The sequence below is a fragment of the Neoarius graeffei genome, chromosome 11, assembly GCF_027579695.1.
Source record: "Neoarius graeffei isolate fNeoGra1 chromosome 11, fNeoGra1.pri, whole genome shotgun sequence".
Lineage (NCBI taxonomy): Eukaryota > Metazoa > Chordata > Actinopteri > Siluriformes > Ariidae > Neoarius > Neoarius graeffei.
Window position 1 is genome coordinate 73,018,986 of NC_083579.1, and position 15,881 is coordinate 73,034,866.

Sequence of the window (15,881 nt, forward strand, 5' to 3'; positions counted from 1 at the left end):
CCAAAATTTCTGGCGGCGCCCCTGGCACCAAGAGTCATGTCCCACTTCATTTCCCTTGTGTTAACCCTTTTCCAGAGGTTCCCAAAGTCCCAGCAGGTGCTGGTAGGGGCACAAAGCTGGTGGAGATTTACACTGGAGGGTGAGAGGAGCAGGGTGCCAGCACCCCATACAGCAGCACTAATGAGAGGAGACAGTGCCAGTTCACTGTGTTTATTCCTGACCTTCTTTGTTTGTCAGATGGAGTGTGAAATCCGCTGCCCGTGTGCCAGGGTCAGACCAGTTTTGGCAACATTCTGAGTTCCATATAATGCCCTCAGGCAGCCTGGATGATACTGTATAGACCAGAGGTGGACAGTAACGAAGTACATTTACTTGAGTACTGTATTTAAGTACACTTTTTGAGTATCTGTACTTTACTTGAGTATTTTTTTTTTTGGAAACTTATGACTTTAACTTCATGACGTTTGAAAGGCAAATATCGTACTTTTCACTCCACTACATTTCTATCAAGGTCCTCGTTACTCGTTACTATGAAGCAGCTTTGAAAGTGGATCTTTTTTCTTTTCTTTTCGAAAATGTGATTGTTTTTTTTTTTCCCAGGTAACACGGAGACAGACTATCAGTAATCACTAGAGTCACGTCACATCCATAGACTGTATAAAATCAAGTTCAGTAATTTCTCAGCAGCGTTATTTGAACACGATCAGTTGATGGCAGAATGGAAGGAGGTGGTTCTTCTGGAGAATGCACGCACTCATGGCCCATGAACCCATGTTTCAGTTTTCTAAAAGGATTAAAGATTCATTTCATTTTAAATGTTTGCTTTGTTTGCCGAAAACGAACCACATCACGGCTTACAAAAACTCGCCATCCAACCTGCGGAAGCATATTGAGGTATATAAACGTTTTATTCCAAGAGAAAGCTTGCAACGAAGTTATCTGTGCTTTTAGAGCTCGCGATAACGTTCCAAACGTAGCTATGCAGTCTGGTTAGTCACATGACTTTCTATGGATTTGCCCACCAAGTTGCCGTAGCCTTGTCCACAGCTAACGTTAACACATAGCTAGTTAACTTGGACACTGTTAGTTAGCATGTAAAAACAGAGTCACGCTAACATGAATAATGTTAACTTATCTGAAGCCCTTTCAGAAATATGCTTTAGCATAATCTTGCCAAATAAACAGAATGTAGAAAGCTTTCTTTCCTATTAGCGTTAGCTACATAATATGATTTTGAGTTTGAAAAGAGTTTGCTAGCATGTCAGGTGGAGCTTCACTGACTAGCTAGCTTAACGTTAAACCACCATAATGGCACAGCATGCGTTCATTTTGTGAATTCACATTTCTGTCTTTGGTAGCGGCATTAGGTTTTGTCAGCGCTGTGGCAATAATACAACAATGCATTGACAGGAAATGTACAGTACTTTTAATATTTAAGTATTTTTAAAAGCAAGTACTTTAGTAAAAAATTGACTGGACAACTTTCACTTGTGGGCGGCATGGTGGTGTAGTGGTTAGCGCTGTCGCCTCACAGCAAGAAGATCCGGGTTCGAGCCCCGTGGCTGGCGAGGGCCTTTCTGTGCGGAGTTTGCATGTTCTCCCCGTGTCCGCGTGGGTTTCCTCCGGGTGCTCCGGTTTCCCCCACAGTCCAAAGACATGCAGGTTAGGTTAACTGGTGACTCTAAATTGAGCGTAGGTGTGAATGTGAGTGTGAATGGTTGTCTGTGTCTGTGTCAGCCCTGTGATGACCTGGCGACTTGTCCAGGGTGTACCCCGCCTTTCACCCGTGGTCAGCTGGGATAGGCTCCAGCTTGCCTGCGACCCTGTAGAAGGATAAAGCGGCTAGAGATAATGAGATGAGATGAGACTTTCACTTGTGGGCGGCACGGTGGTGTAGTGGTTAGCGCTGTCGCCTCACAGCAAGAAGATCCGGGTTCGAGCCCCGTGGCTGGCGAGGGCCTTTCTGTGCGGAGTTTGCATGTTCTCCCCGTGTCCGCGTGGGTTTCCTCCGGGTGCTCCGGTTTCCCCCACAGTCCAAAGACATGCAGGTTAGGTTAACTGGTGACTCTAAATTGACTGTAGGTGTGAATGTGAGTGTGAATGGTTGTCTGTGTCTATGTGTCAGCCCTGTGATGACCTGGCGACTTGTCCAGGGTGTACCCCGCCTTTCACCCGTGGTCAGCTGGGATAGGCTCCAGCTTGCCTGCGACCCTGTAGAAGGATAAAGCGGCTAGAGATAATGAGATGAGATGAGACTTTCACTTGTGGGCGGCACGGTGGTGTAGTGGTTAGCGCTGTCGCCTCACAGCAAGAAGATCCGGGTTCGAGCCCCGTGGCTGGCGAGGGCCTTTCTGTGCGGAGTTTGCATGTTCTCCCCGTGTCCGCGTGGGTTTCCTCCGGGTGCTCCGGTTTCCCCCACAGTCCAAAGACATGCAGGTTAGGTTAACTGGTGACTCTAAATTGACTGTAGGTGTGAATGTGAGTGTGAATGGTTGTCTGTGTCTATGTGTCAGCCCTGTGATGACCTGGCGACTTGTCCAGGGTGTACCCCGCCTTTCGCCCGTAGTCAGCTGGGATAGGCTCCAGCTTGCCCGCGACCCTGTAGAACAGGATAAAGCGGCTAGAGATAATGAGATGAGATGAACTTTCACTTGTATCGGAGTAACATTTGACCAGCGGGATCTGCATTTTCACTTAAGTCATGAAGTTGGGGACTTTGTCCACCTTTTTTCAAAAGGTGATGGAAAATCCCTTTTAAGAATTTTAGACAATCCAAAATTTTACCTAGGCCAGAAATGATGAACTAGGTTAAAATTTTAACCCAGGTCAAAAAAAAATCACCTAGGTTCAAATTTTTTCACCTGTAACACATATTTTATGCATTTTTTAATACAATTATGTTAACTAACCCATTAGCTACAATGACGTATAAGTAAGCAACAATATTTAAAGAACGGTAATGTTAGCTAAGTAGTAAACTTAACCAAATGCTGTTGTGGTTTCAGTGGCCTGCTTGGTTTGTTAGCTAGCTAGCTAGGTCAGGTTAATTTATACATCTTTCTCGCTACATAGTTAGCTATGTCTTAAAGATATATTTAAAACAACAGAACATCAGCGTGACATCAGAGTGATATCTTGAGTTTCTCACTGTAAAACACCAAAAGATCTGACTTGTGAATATAGTTAACTCACAAGTCCAGCTAATGTCTCACTTGTGCATGTTTCTGCAAGGTCGGGTGCTGAGCTGTGAAATGTCAATATCTCCTCAGGGTTTTTGGTTCACATAATTCGCATATCATTATCATGCTGTTCCTTTTGAACCATTTAAAACTGAAGATACCTGTTAAAATGGCTCGTAGTTTTCAGGGTTTACATGCATTAACTTTGTACATGTAGTTTGTTCCTTTCCTCCCTGAGTGCTTAAGCCCCCACCTGGTAATCTGAGTAGAGATGTAAGCCCGACCGGTATTTCATTTTACTACTCTAGAGCAGAGTTGGTTTTAGGTTTAAAATCTACTTCGTTTGACAGGCTGTGGATACCAATTTCAGTGATGATGTATGTTGTAAGTAGTATCCGTGTAGTGGTGTGTGTTTGTGCAAGTGGACCACAAGCCACTGAATGGTCCGGCTCCTCCCTGTCTAGACTGTTTGACCAGAATGATAGTTCTCCGTACTTTCTTTTTTCTCTCAGTGATTCTCATTAATTCACATCTGGGCGCACTCCGAGTGCCTGCCGGTGGGGCTTTTGTGTGAAGCAAATCTCATTCCTCTCAAAATTACAGTGTAGCATTTCCCCACTTATTGAAATGCCTTTAGCCGTGTGTGTCTGTGCATGGCTGTTGAGACATTCCCTGATGCATTGCTTGCTCTTGAGTGGCAGCTTTTCCTGACAGCAATAAATGGGGGGGGCATTGGTAACACAGGGTGTCCTGGTCCACAACTGACTGGTTCCTCAAATGCTGTGTGAAAATATGCAGATTATTATATAGAGGTCTGGGTATTTCAAAGTAAGGAGCTATTATCACCTCAATATTTTTCTTATTATGACAATTACATGCTTCAGGAGCGAATTAAGTGATACAAGATGCCAACTGGGAGTAGTTGACAGCTATTTGGAGACTCCGAGCACAGAGCAATTTGCAGCAGAGCGGCAAACAAATTGGATTTGGGCCACGTTGGAAAAGGACCCAACTCCTTGAATATTTGGACTGGCTTGCCGCTTACTTCCACTAACACCTTTTTTGTGTAATTGCCGCCTTTGACAAATATTACCTTCCATTTGTGAATCGTCTGCCAACGGTTAACTGTGCAGCTGTTCTGCATACACCAGGAAAAGACGGGTGTCGGTGTCGAACCAGAAAAGGTGTATGAACAGTACCTCATTCTTACTTTTTGTTTCGAAGGTATCCTAGAGTTTCAGTATCGTGATTTTTATGTTGCTATTGGCGTATTTAGAGGGGTTGTGAGGTCTGGTGCGACAATGTCCCGCTTCACTAAAGAGAAGTGTAAGCGTATTGCCTCTCCGTTCCAGGTGTAGTGATCGCCGTGCGGCCTCTGTCTGGCTCACCAGGCAGGGGGTCCTTGCAAATGGCCTCTCCTACATTATTGTATCCATGGCGACACCTTCACATGGTGTCCCTGTTTTTCACTAAAATTGCTATGGGTGCGACCGAGTACCCAGCGGTATAACTGGGTCAAACCCCTGTGACTCCAGAGTAGGTTTTTTATGCCAGAGGCTAGGACAAGGACAGTCTGATGTAAAACCTATGACCCGAGGACCTCACTGTCACCATCTCAGCATGCTGGGTCATGGCACATGAACCCCGGGTGTAAAGGGTGAAGCCAGTACTGCGCACACTGCACTCCACCTTAAAACTCCAATGTGCAGGCTTGAAGGACACACCGACGTCTCCGGCCAGCTCCCCAATACCAACCATTCACAAACCCTGTAGCGATGGGAAAGGGGCAAATACAGTAGGTGTAAGGTGACACTGGAAGCTGCAGTTCCAATCTTGCATGCACGTGGTTCAGGCGTATGGGTCGTCTGATGTTGACTCCGGAGACGACAGCATCATTCAGCAGCACCCTGAGCGACCAAGCAGTCTTCTTCAAGGACAGCACTGCTTGCTCCACATGGAGCTGGGCCTAGAAAAGGTGGTCTAACCTAACCAATCCCATATTTGGGATGGAACTTCAGGCTTTGCTGCACGTAACTAACAAACTAGACACTGATTATTATGTACCTAACTGATTCCACTTAAACTGACAGTCCTCTATTCAATCCCCAAAATGATAGCGATTACACAAAAAACAGTGTTGTTTTGGTGATGAGCAGTTGTTTTGGTATTTTAGTAACATATAATCAAACACCTTGATGGAGCAATTAGGTATCCTCATCGCATCAACTTTTCTGGAACCAACTTTCAGTACCAGTCATGAAATATCATTCACATTTTGATTTTGGGTGGCACGGTGGTGTAGTGGTTAGCACTGTTGCCTCACAGCAAGAAGGTTCTGGGTTTGAGCCCAGTGGCTGACGGAGGCCTTTCTGTGTGGAGTTTGCATGTTCTCCCTGTGTCTGCGTGGGTTTCCTCCGGGTGCTCCGGTTTCCCCCACAGTCCAAAGACATGCAGGTTAGGCTAATTGGTGGCTCGAAATTGACCGTAGGTGTGAATGTGAGTGTGAATTATTGTTTGTCTCCATGTGTCAGCCCTGTGATGACCTGGCGACTTGTCCAGGGTGTACCCCGCCTCTCGCCCATAGTCAGCTGGGATAGGCTCCAGCTTGCCCACGACCCTGCACAGGATAAGTGGTTATGGATAATGGATGGATGGATTTTGATTTATCTTTTTTTCTTCTCCTTCTTCTTCATTTATGCTCCTCCAGGACCTGTCAGGCTCCATTGATGACTTGCCCATGGGAACCGAGGCTCCTCTGAACTCAGCTATCAGTGTCTCTGGTCCCTCCAACAGTCAGGGAGACCAGAGTAACCAGACTCAGTCTCCGTTTTCACCACACACCTCTCCTCGTGTCTCCAGCATGCGCCCTGGATCCTCACCTCCACCTCCACCCGTAGCCTCCCTGAGTCCTGCCGGCTCCAACCAGATCTCCCCTACCAACGGCCCAGGTAAGCTCACATCACTTCCGCTTTCACCTTTGTTACATTTTGGTGGCTTTGCTATTGACTTGGAGTTTTGAGTAATTCAGAATACAGCTGTGGTCACTGTAGATACCTATAAGTGAAAATGTGTGAGTTGCCTTTTTTTTTTATAGCCACAGTACTGCGCAAAAGCCTTATGCAAACTATTTTTTGTACAGATTTTCTACAGAGGTTTCTTTTATAACTGCATTATTGAGTCAGTATTTCAAAATATTTCTAAAGATTACTTTGCCAACAAAAATTATGCTAAAGACAAATGTTCGTGTGTCATTTAAGAAAGTGCAACAGACTCGAGAAGAACTGTGGCGTTGTCTTCAAAATACTCAAAAAATTTAAAAGCACTATCCAAGTGAAATTGACTCGATGTGACTTGAATGTTGAAATACATGAAATCATGTTTATTTTTTACACTCATCTTTCTCAAAACCCGTTTTCCTCTTTGTTTCAAACTTAAAATCTCACTTTCTAAATGACCTGTATTCTTGAAATTCTACACATGCATTCCTTTTGCTGAGTTAAGATTTTATTTTTACTGAAAAATAACTAACAGTAAATGTTTTGTACTTAAATTAAACAATTAAACGATAACTAGAGCGGCGGCTACAATTATCGACACCTTAACGATCTTTTGGCCGTTGCAAAAGTAGAAAAGACTTTTAACATGTAAATTGTGCATGAATAATTACTCAGACCTCCACTGGAAAAAAATGAGTTGATTACCGATTACTTAACTTATCAGATCACGTGACACAGTTCCACAATTATCGACACCTTTGTCCACAGTTATTGACACCGTTCCACAATTATCGACATCCAGATGATTATTTATTTTAAAAAAAATACTCTGTATGTGGTATTAAGTTATCAAAACAAAGTTTTTATTTAAAATTTGTTTGACATAGACTTATATTTAGTACAAAATATCTTTTATATAAATATATGGATGTCGGTGTTTACGTAAATGAGGAAGTAATTCTAATGTTTGTAAAGAAATGAACTGATAATGTTTAACCTGCGTCAGAAAATCTTTTTGTTCCACTTTCTACCCGCTTTCTAAAGGGGCGGTCACACAGCACTCCGCGTCTATATCACGTACAAAAAGATACAAAAATCTGGTGGACGTGGTCGTAAGTGCTAATTTTTGGTCAATTTTGGCTTTGCCGTGCTTTGTACGGGGTATGGCCGTCGGCGGCTGTTTCACTGCTGCAGCACTGCCTAAGCACAGCTAACCAAGTCCAGCCACGCACCCAGATGTTCCGTACCACCCTCCTCCTCCTCCTCCTTCTTCTCTCAGCAAGGATATGTTGAGCCTGTATCAGTTGGTTCTGTTGGTGCTGGAGCATTAAGATGAGGACATCACAGCGTTGAGGGTTCATGTTCACCCCTTGACATCTAGACTGCAAGTGCCGAGGTCTCAGAAAATTACGGTATTTATACATGCCGCAAATCAGAAGTGATGCAGAAGTGATTAGACAGTGATCAATCGAATTTAGAACTTGTTTGAGATGTCGTTTAACGGGCTTAGACAGTGCTATGTACGCGGAAAAATCCATTTGTCAGTGATAAGCCGCTAAACACACGCTATATCCCGTGATACCAACGCGTAACACCCGTCCGATGACCGTGCTCTGCCCGTGATAGACCGCCAAACTTTCGCGTCTTACCACGTCTCCCCAAGTTTTAATAACGGCCGGGACACTGATTATCACGTGTTTTTCATGTGTGTTGCACGTCTTTACCACGTGTGCCGGCCGTGGTTGTCCGCGGTCTAAAGTTTTGAGCAGTCCAAAACTTTTTGCCGCGTCCGACGCCGTTCCGATTTTCCCCTGCGTCCTGTCACGTCTGTATATCGACTGTAACACGTCTTAACTTCGACATCAACATGAACAACATCGTCTGCTTCACGGGAGAGCACTTTTTGACGGGTTTTGGCCGTGATAAAGCCGTAAAGCGCTGTGTGACCGGGCCTTAAGTATTTTTGTAGATCACATTTTGTTAATCATTCGTTGTTGTTTGTATTAATTTCTAGTTTTGTAGTTTAACAATAAATATCAACAGGGAATCGACACTGTAACCACATGGAAATCCAGGTCAAAGGTCACATGTCATTCCTCGAACCAAAATATAAAATGTCTCCGGATATTGTAATATGTGGTAGATATTTACAGCAAACTGCAAAAAATTTTTTTTTTCTGAATGGAATAGAAAAATCTGAATATTTCAAGCATGTAATTGTTTTATATGCTCAGAATTTAATTCTGGTCTAATTCTATTTATTGCAACAGGATTCCAAATACTCTATAAACATTCCGTTCTGTTACGAATCAGAAAAAAAAATTATTATAAATCACAGCACTTTTATTTTTTTAAAGTACTTCATCTACTTCAGCAATGTTACACAAAGATCGATTCATAACAGTTGTAAATGTCATTTAATTCCACAGGGTGTCGATAATGGTGGACACCGGTGAAAGTGATCACTATTATCGACACCTCACGTGACTTCTCAAACGCGCGTTTAGATACAAAATGGCGGCTGTCAAATGAAAGACCAAGAAACAAAGTAGGTTTCGACAAGGAGATCATGAAGTATCGGTGAATTTGATCAGTAAAAACATGTCCATGATCTTTCCACCACGATTACCTGCGATGATAACGTCCGGGTTTTCCTCAGATTGCTGGTCATGCTGAAAAAAATTCCATCTCAGGTAACGAGCTGCGTCTTCAGACGACAAGATCAAAGGGTGAGGGCGGGTCTTCCGGTTGATTAATTAACCAATAATAACTGTTGTAACTGAAACTCAGCTTTGTAAAATAGTTTTTTATTGGTAAATCTGAAAAGGTGTCGATAATTGTGGACTGTCGAAATGATATTCCGACAAACACTTCTGTAAAAGGCTTTTCACAGTGTGTTGACTGTCAAATATGATTCACATTTTAATTCTAACGCCATCCGTAGATGAGCATTTTGTTTTATAACATAAGAAAGATGCATATTTAATTAGCTTAAGCCTCATTTGCATACTGTAAGTCAATTCAAATTTTTAAATAAGGTCCACTGAAAGAATATTTGTAAGACTATGAGTAATGGGATTGATTGTGATATCGATTGTTGTAAGGTTTTGCCTTGATGGACACTTCTTCCACGGAGCTTTTTTGATACAAGGAGATCTTGTCGAAGGAATTAAACTTGAAATGATCTGGGAGCAGGGCTGTGTTTATCGTTTTCTAACGGCTGTGCTCGTTATGTCATTTATGTTTGTTAGGATTTGTTCCTTCATGTGTTCTTAAGGGAAATCCTGGCGGAGTTGTCACTGCTAGTTGACAATGGCCATATGTTGCTCTTTATTTAAAACAGATATGTGATTATATAAAAAGCCCAGATTCGCAGGCATTGTCTACATCTTTACTCTCGACGGAATAGGTGAGCGAATGCTGAAATTGCGAACTTAATGAATTTTCGTCAGGCGTAGGACATGGGCGGGTGACACTTAAATACCAGACGCAGGCTTGTCTGCTGCCTCAGCCTCCCTGATGGAGTTTGACCAATGCGGCCTGTCAATCATTCTGTCAAGGCGGGACCAATGCATGAGTGAGCTCCTGAAGCCTGCGCGTGAATGGCAGATGCCGCGTACGTGGCCCGTGATTGACGCTAATGAAAAGCAGACAGTGTCTTCTGACATGAACAGCAGGCATTGTATGGAGATGAAACCTTCAGTGAAATATAGATGCAGTACGACAAGGGAAAAATCTGGAGCAAACAGGATTGACAGGTGACGATATATTTTTCAGGTATGTCTGTATACAGGACAGGGAGAAGCACGGTGTCACAACATGTTGTGAGTCATGATTGATAAACCAAAATGAATATGAAACGCATTAGATACGGTAATCTTATAATAAACTTGGTAAGGAGTCCGATTATTGCACTGTAGCGCTTATATTTAAACGACACGTTTGGTTCAGTGAGGATTATCATTTGAATAGTGCATCCGTGTCCATTTCATTAAAACTCACTGGTTGTTGATAAATCATTGGAAGGCTGTGAGTTCATGAATCAGAGTTCACACTGGGGGTTCTTTTTTAAAGAAAAAAAAAAATCCCTTGTTAGAGCCCTCTGCTGTCTCTGATGTGAATTACAATTGCAATGAAAAATTGACCTCTCATTCTTCTTCTTCCTGGACATGACTCCAGTTATTTCATCTCATCTCATTATCTCTAGCCGCTTTATCCTTCTACAGGGTCGCAGGCAAGCTGGAGCCTATCCCAGCTGACTACGGGCGAAAGGCAGGGTACACCCTGGACAAGTCGCCAGGTCATCACAGGGCTGACACATAGACACAGACAACCATTCACACTCACATTCACACCTACGGTCAATTTAGAGTCACCAGTTAACCTAACCTGCATGTCTTTGGACTGTGGGGGAAACCGGAGCACCCGGAGGAAACCCACGCGGACACGGGGAGTTGCCGTGCCACAGAAAGGCCCTCGCCGGCCACGGGGCTCAAACCCAGGACCTTCTTGCTGTGAGGCGACAGCGCTAACCACTACACCACCGTGCCGCCCCTCCAGTTATTTGTACTGATAATTACAAATATAAATAAATAAATATGGCAGTATGAGCAGAATTTTCAGTGTAAGTATAAATATGGCAGATATGTAAAAAGTGTAAACAGTGTAGTGAACAGTGACTGGTCATTGGGAACAATGCTGATTATTGATTGGTCCTTAGGAACAATGGTGATCAGTGATTGGTCTTTGAGAACGATGGTGAATAGTGATTGGCTGAAACAATGGTGATCAGTGATTGGTCTTTGAGAACGATGGTGAATAGTGATTGGCTGAAACAATGGTAATCAGTGATTGGTCTTTGAGAACAATGGTGAATAGTGATTGGCTGTTTGAAACAATGGTGATCAGTGATTGGTCTTTGGGAACAGTGGTGATCATTGGATGGTCTTTGGGAATGATGGTGATCATTGATTGGTCATTGGGAATAATGGTGAACAATGATGGGCTGTTGGGAACGATGGTGATCATTGATTGGTTCTTGGGAGCAATGGTGATCAGTGATTGGCCTTTGGGAACAATTGTGATCAGTGATCGGTCTTTGAGAACAGTGGCAATCAGTGATCGGTCATTGGGAACAATGATGATCAGTGGTTGGTCTTTGAGAACAATGGCAATCAATGATCGGTCATTGGGAACAATAGTGATCAGTGATTGGCTGTTTGGAAAAATGGTGATCAGTGATTGGTCTTTGGGAAAAATGGTGATCAGTAATTGGTCACTGGGAATATAGATACTCGCAAGCACGACTCATTCAGGCTTTCCACACTGGTGGTGAGTCGCGCAACCCTGCTTTCTCAACTCCTATTACCAGCAGCTGTGATGTGAGCTGTAAAGATGTATTGAGTGAAATGGTTGCGAACATCTGCTGGAAAAGATAGTAGATTTTCTGCTACTCTCTAAGTTGTCAATACTGCTACATACGCCTTGTGAGTTTCCTGTTAAAGCATAACTCATAGTGAATTCTTTCCAGGTTGGACTTTTTGTAAATTGTGAGATCAACACTCAAATTCTACTCAGTACACACAATATCTTAATGTTTGTCAGTTAGACACAGCGTATTATTCAGCCAATACTAGATAATGATAGAATCTTTGATTAACATGTGCAGAGTTAATTCCTTCCATCTCATCTCTCATCTCATTATCTCTAGCCGCTTTATCCTTCTACAGGGTCGCAGGCAAGCTGGAGCCTATCCCAGCTGACTATGGGCGAAAGGCGGGGTACACCCTGGACAAGTCGCCAGGTCATCACAGGGCTGACACAGAGACACAGACAACCATTCACACTCACATTCACACCTACGGTCAATTTAGAGTCACCAGTTAACCTAACCTGCATGTCTTTGGACTGTGGGGGAAACCGGAGCACCCGGAGGAAACCCACGCGGACACGGGGAGAACATGCAAACTCCGCACAGAAAGGCCCTCGCCGGCCACGGGGCTCGAACCCAGGACCTTCTTGCTGTGAGGTGACAGCGCTAACCACTACACCACCATGCCGCCCCCTAATTCCTTCCATTGTACTCTTAAATAGTTTAACTGAGAAAGCTGCTGCTTATGTTTCACTAACGGTTGTTTAATATTAAGTTTGTTGAACATACTTTCAGAAATTGTAGTATTCCCAGTTGCTAATTAGACAACAAGGATGTGAACACTTTTCACAGGTCAAAAGCTAATAATTACCAAAAAAAAAAAAAATTTACATGAGAAGAATCTACAAAAATCTGGCATTTATCTTTGGAACTTACATGATTAGAACAGATCCCGATATATATGTTTTTAAAATACAGACTGCACCTTTAATAATATCCCTAATGATACTGTCACGCTCAAGTTGATGAAAGTCCACCAGGCTGTGCAGTGAAGTGAGGCGAGTGTGAATAAGAGTGGTGCAGTAGGAATTTCTCGCTTTAGTCTTCAGCCTGTTCGACTGTGACAGCCACTACACTTCCCTGCCCCTTTCCACAGCCTGTCAGCACTGCCTCGTCCACTGAGGTGGCTCCGCGACAGACAGTCCCACGGGACACCTGTCATTCTCTCCAACTCACAGTGGATTATTACCAGCACCTTCAAACTTCCCTACCTGCGCTCCGACTCTGTTGACCTCTGACCTTTCCTTCCAGTCATCCAGACTGTTTCGTGATTTTGTTCGAGAGTGACACTGTTATTAGATTCTCTAACTGTATTTTAGTTTCCATGTGAGATATTACAAAGAAAACTTAACTACTCATCTCTGTCCTTTGTTTGAGCTGAAGATATGAAGGGCTTGGATGATTTTCGGTCTCAGTGAAGCAAATACAATATGCCGGAGCATTATCCCGACTCGGATTCTCCTCAAGCCGCGAAGAGCCAGGCAAATTGATTTTTCCTGTCGTGCCAGATTTGTGACAGTCGGGCAGAAATCACATTGCTCAGTCCAAATGTTTCTAAAGCAATTGAGAAAGCCGGCACAGTTTCTGGCTTTGGGACCATGAGTTGCATTAGTGGCAGAATCATACACACACCATGCTGACAGGAGTAGAGGGTAAAATGAGAATCCATCCGTCACCCCAAACCTGCTCAGGGAGGCAAAAGCTGCTGTGACATTCATGAGCACCTCTCACACTGCACTATTACAAATGAGCCTTAATAGGCCTTTCTTTGTGGAACTTGTTCTGCGTTGAAGGTGGAATCACAGCACTTTTTGTAATATTTGGCAAAGTTCTCCTCACTTTTGGCAGCTATCAATACCGTAAAATCTGCTCAAAGGAGAAACTCCAGTCTTTGTAGCACCCCAGGCTCTGTAAACTGAGAAGTCTGGACCACCAACAACGAGAACAACAAGCTTCTCTACATACTTGTTCATCTTGTTGCCTGTTAATTTAGGGTGGCACGGTGGTGTAGTAGTTAGCACTGTCACCTCACAGCAAGAAGGTTCTGGTTTTGATCCCGGTGGCCGGCAGGGGCCTTTCTGTGTGGAGTTTGCATGTTCTCCTTGTGCATAAGCCAACCAATGAATCTTTTCAAATTCCTGGTAATGCACCATCACGATGCGGCTAAACGCACTTATAAGCCATGGCCTAATGGTTAGAGAAGCAGCTTTGGAACCAAAAGGTTGCTGGTTTGATTCCTTGGACCAGCAGGAATGGCTGAAGTGCACTTGAGTAAGGCACCTAACCCCAGGCTGCTCTGGGTATGTTGTATGTTGCTCTGGATAAGAGCATCTGCTAAATGCCTGTAATGTAATGCTGTCTACCTTCTTCTGCATACATAAGTGCCATGATTGTCATGAGTCATTCTTAAATATGCTGTCCATTAGAACATCCTACCCACTGAGTCCAAAGTCTTTCTTCCTGTGCTCCCTTTCATCCTATTTATCAGTCATTTCCAACAGGGGGTGGGTTTCCTCCGAGCGCTCCAGTTTCCCCCACAGTCCAAAGACATGTGGTTAGGTTAACATGGGGGTGGCCTTGGCCTGAAGTGCCCTTGAGCAAGGCATCTAACCCCCGGGTGCTGTAGCATAGCTGCCCACTGCTCTGGGTATGTGTCCATGCTCATTGCTCACTTGCGTTCACTGCTTCAGATGGGTTAAATGCAGAGGACAAATTTCACTGTGTTTGAGTGTGCATGTGACAAATAAAGGCTTCTTCTTCTAGAGTTTCTCATTTAGGATGCTTTCATAAATGCAACTTTTAGGCATTAAAAAAAAAAGCATCAGCATGTAATGCACCGGTTAACCTAACCTGCATGTCTTTGGGGGAAACCAGAGCATCTGGAAGAAACCCACACAGACATGGGGAGAACATGCAAACTTCATAAAGAAAAGCCCCCCTCCATTGGCCACGAACCCAGAACCTTCTTGCTGTGAGGCAACACTGCTAACCACTACACCACCCGAAAGCCAAGTTTTAGTCTACAAATTTATTTATTTATTTTTCCCATCGCCTTCAAGGAGACACCAGAGAGAGGCTGTATTTGTCCATTTTATGCTGACTTCCACCAAAATGGTTGACAACATCTTTCCTAAGATTCAATCATTTCTCAATTGCTGATTGTTTGAAATGACAGTAACATACATGTCAACCTTTGGTCAATCAAACCTGTATAACCAACCTCCAAAATCCGTATTTCCCTTATAAAATCCGTATAAGATGCAAATTAAAATAATTTACCTAAAATTTGAATGATAATTAACAATGATATATCCCAGTTACTTTTTATTCAATATTAATAACAATAAACCTTCAGAATGAATACAAAGCTCCAATGTTTGACAAAAACACAAAGTGTTATCAGCGTAGTTACGAAGGAAATACTTCGTTGTTTGGAGACAGGTTTCACCGAGCGGCTATTATGCACGAGACTTCATATTAGCCACAAAGTCAGGAAAATCTGTTCGTAAAATTACGTTATAATGACCAAATACAACGAAAAGTATTTTTCCAGTCTCACCTGTGAAAGGTAATCCCATGTGATCTCGTTTGGACGGTAAACCTGTTGGTACAGTTAAACACAGCACATGAATGAGGCATCTTTATTCTCGGCTACTGTCTAGACGCTATACCAGAGACGGTTGAAGAATCTCCACTTTGCCACATCCAATATGGCGGTGAGGATGACGTATGATTCTACGCAGAAGGCGGCGTCTATGTTTATATGTCTATGACTTCCTGGTTGGCGGGATTCTCGCAATGCGGTGTGCGCATGATCAAAAGTGGAACGAAGTCTCGCTACCACAAGATAATGCGCGATTTCATAAGACTCTTTACTGGCTGTCTGTGGTGTACAGTACGTTTGTAAATGTTATGCGCTCTTTTATCATCGTGGGAATTGATTATAGCTCTAAATAAATATTGAAGTTTTTTTAAAGAATCCGTATAACTTTATTTATACGCCCGTATACTACGTTTATTGAATCAAATCCGTATAAAATACGGACATTCCGTATAGGTTGACATGTATGCAGTAACCAAATCTGTGCTTGTTCTTTTGTCGTATTTGTACGTGGTATTGCATGAACACCAATCTGAATTTCATGGCCTGCGTCATCCCACCGATACAAATACAAGTTTTTTCCACTGTAGGGATAAACCAATAATTAAACAACGCGACTAATGCTGACCATGTAAGGTGTTAAAAGAGATAAAACTCCATTGGATTTCTGTCTG

At 43.2% G+C, this 15,881-nt stretch overlaps 1 protein-coding gene across 1 annotated transcript in view; it reads left to right on the forward strand.

Moving 5' to 3' along the window:
• The window catches only part of LOC132894622 (AT-rich interactive domain-containing protein 1B-like), a 657,256-nt gene that overhangs the window by 392,189 nt on the left and 249,186 nt on the right, over positions 1 to 15,881 (forward strand). The window contains exon 5 of the mRNA XM_060934699.1: positions 5,887 to 6,127. Within this exon, the coding sequence (XP_060790682.1) occupies positions 5,887 to 6,127 (241 nt within the window). The remainder of the gene's footprint in view (positions 1 to 5,886; positions 6,128 to 15,881) is intronic.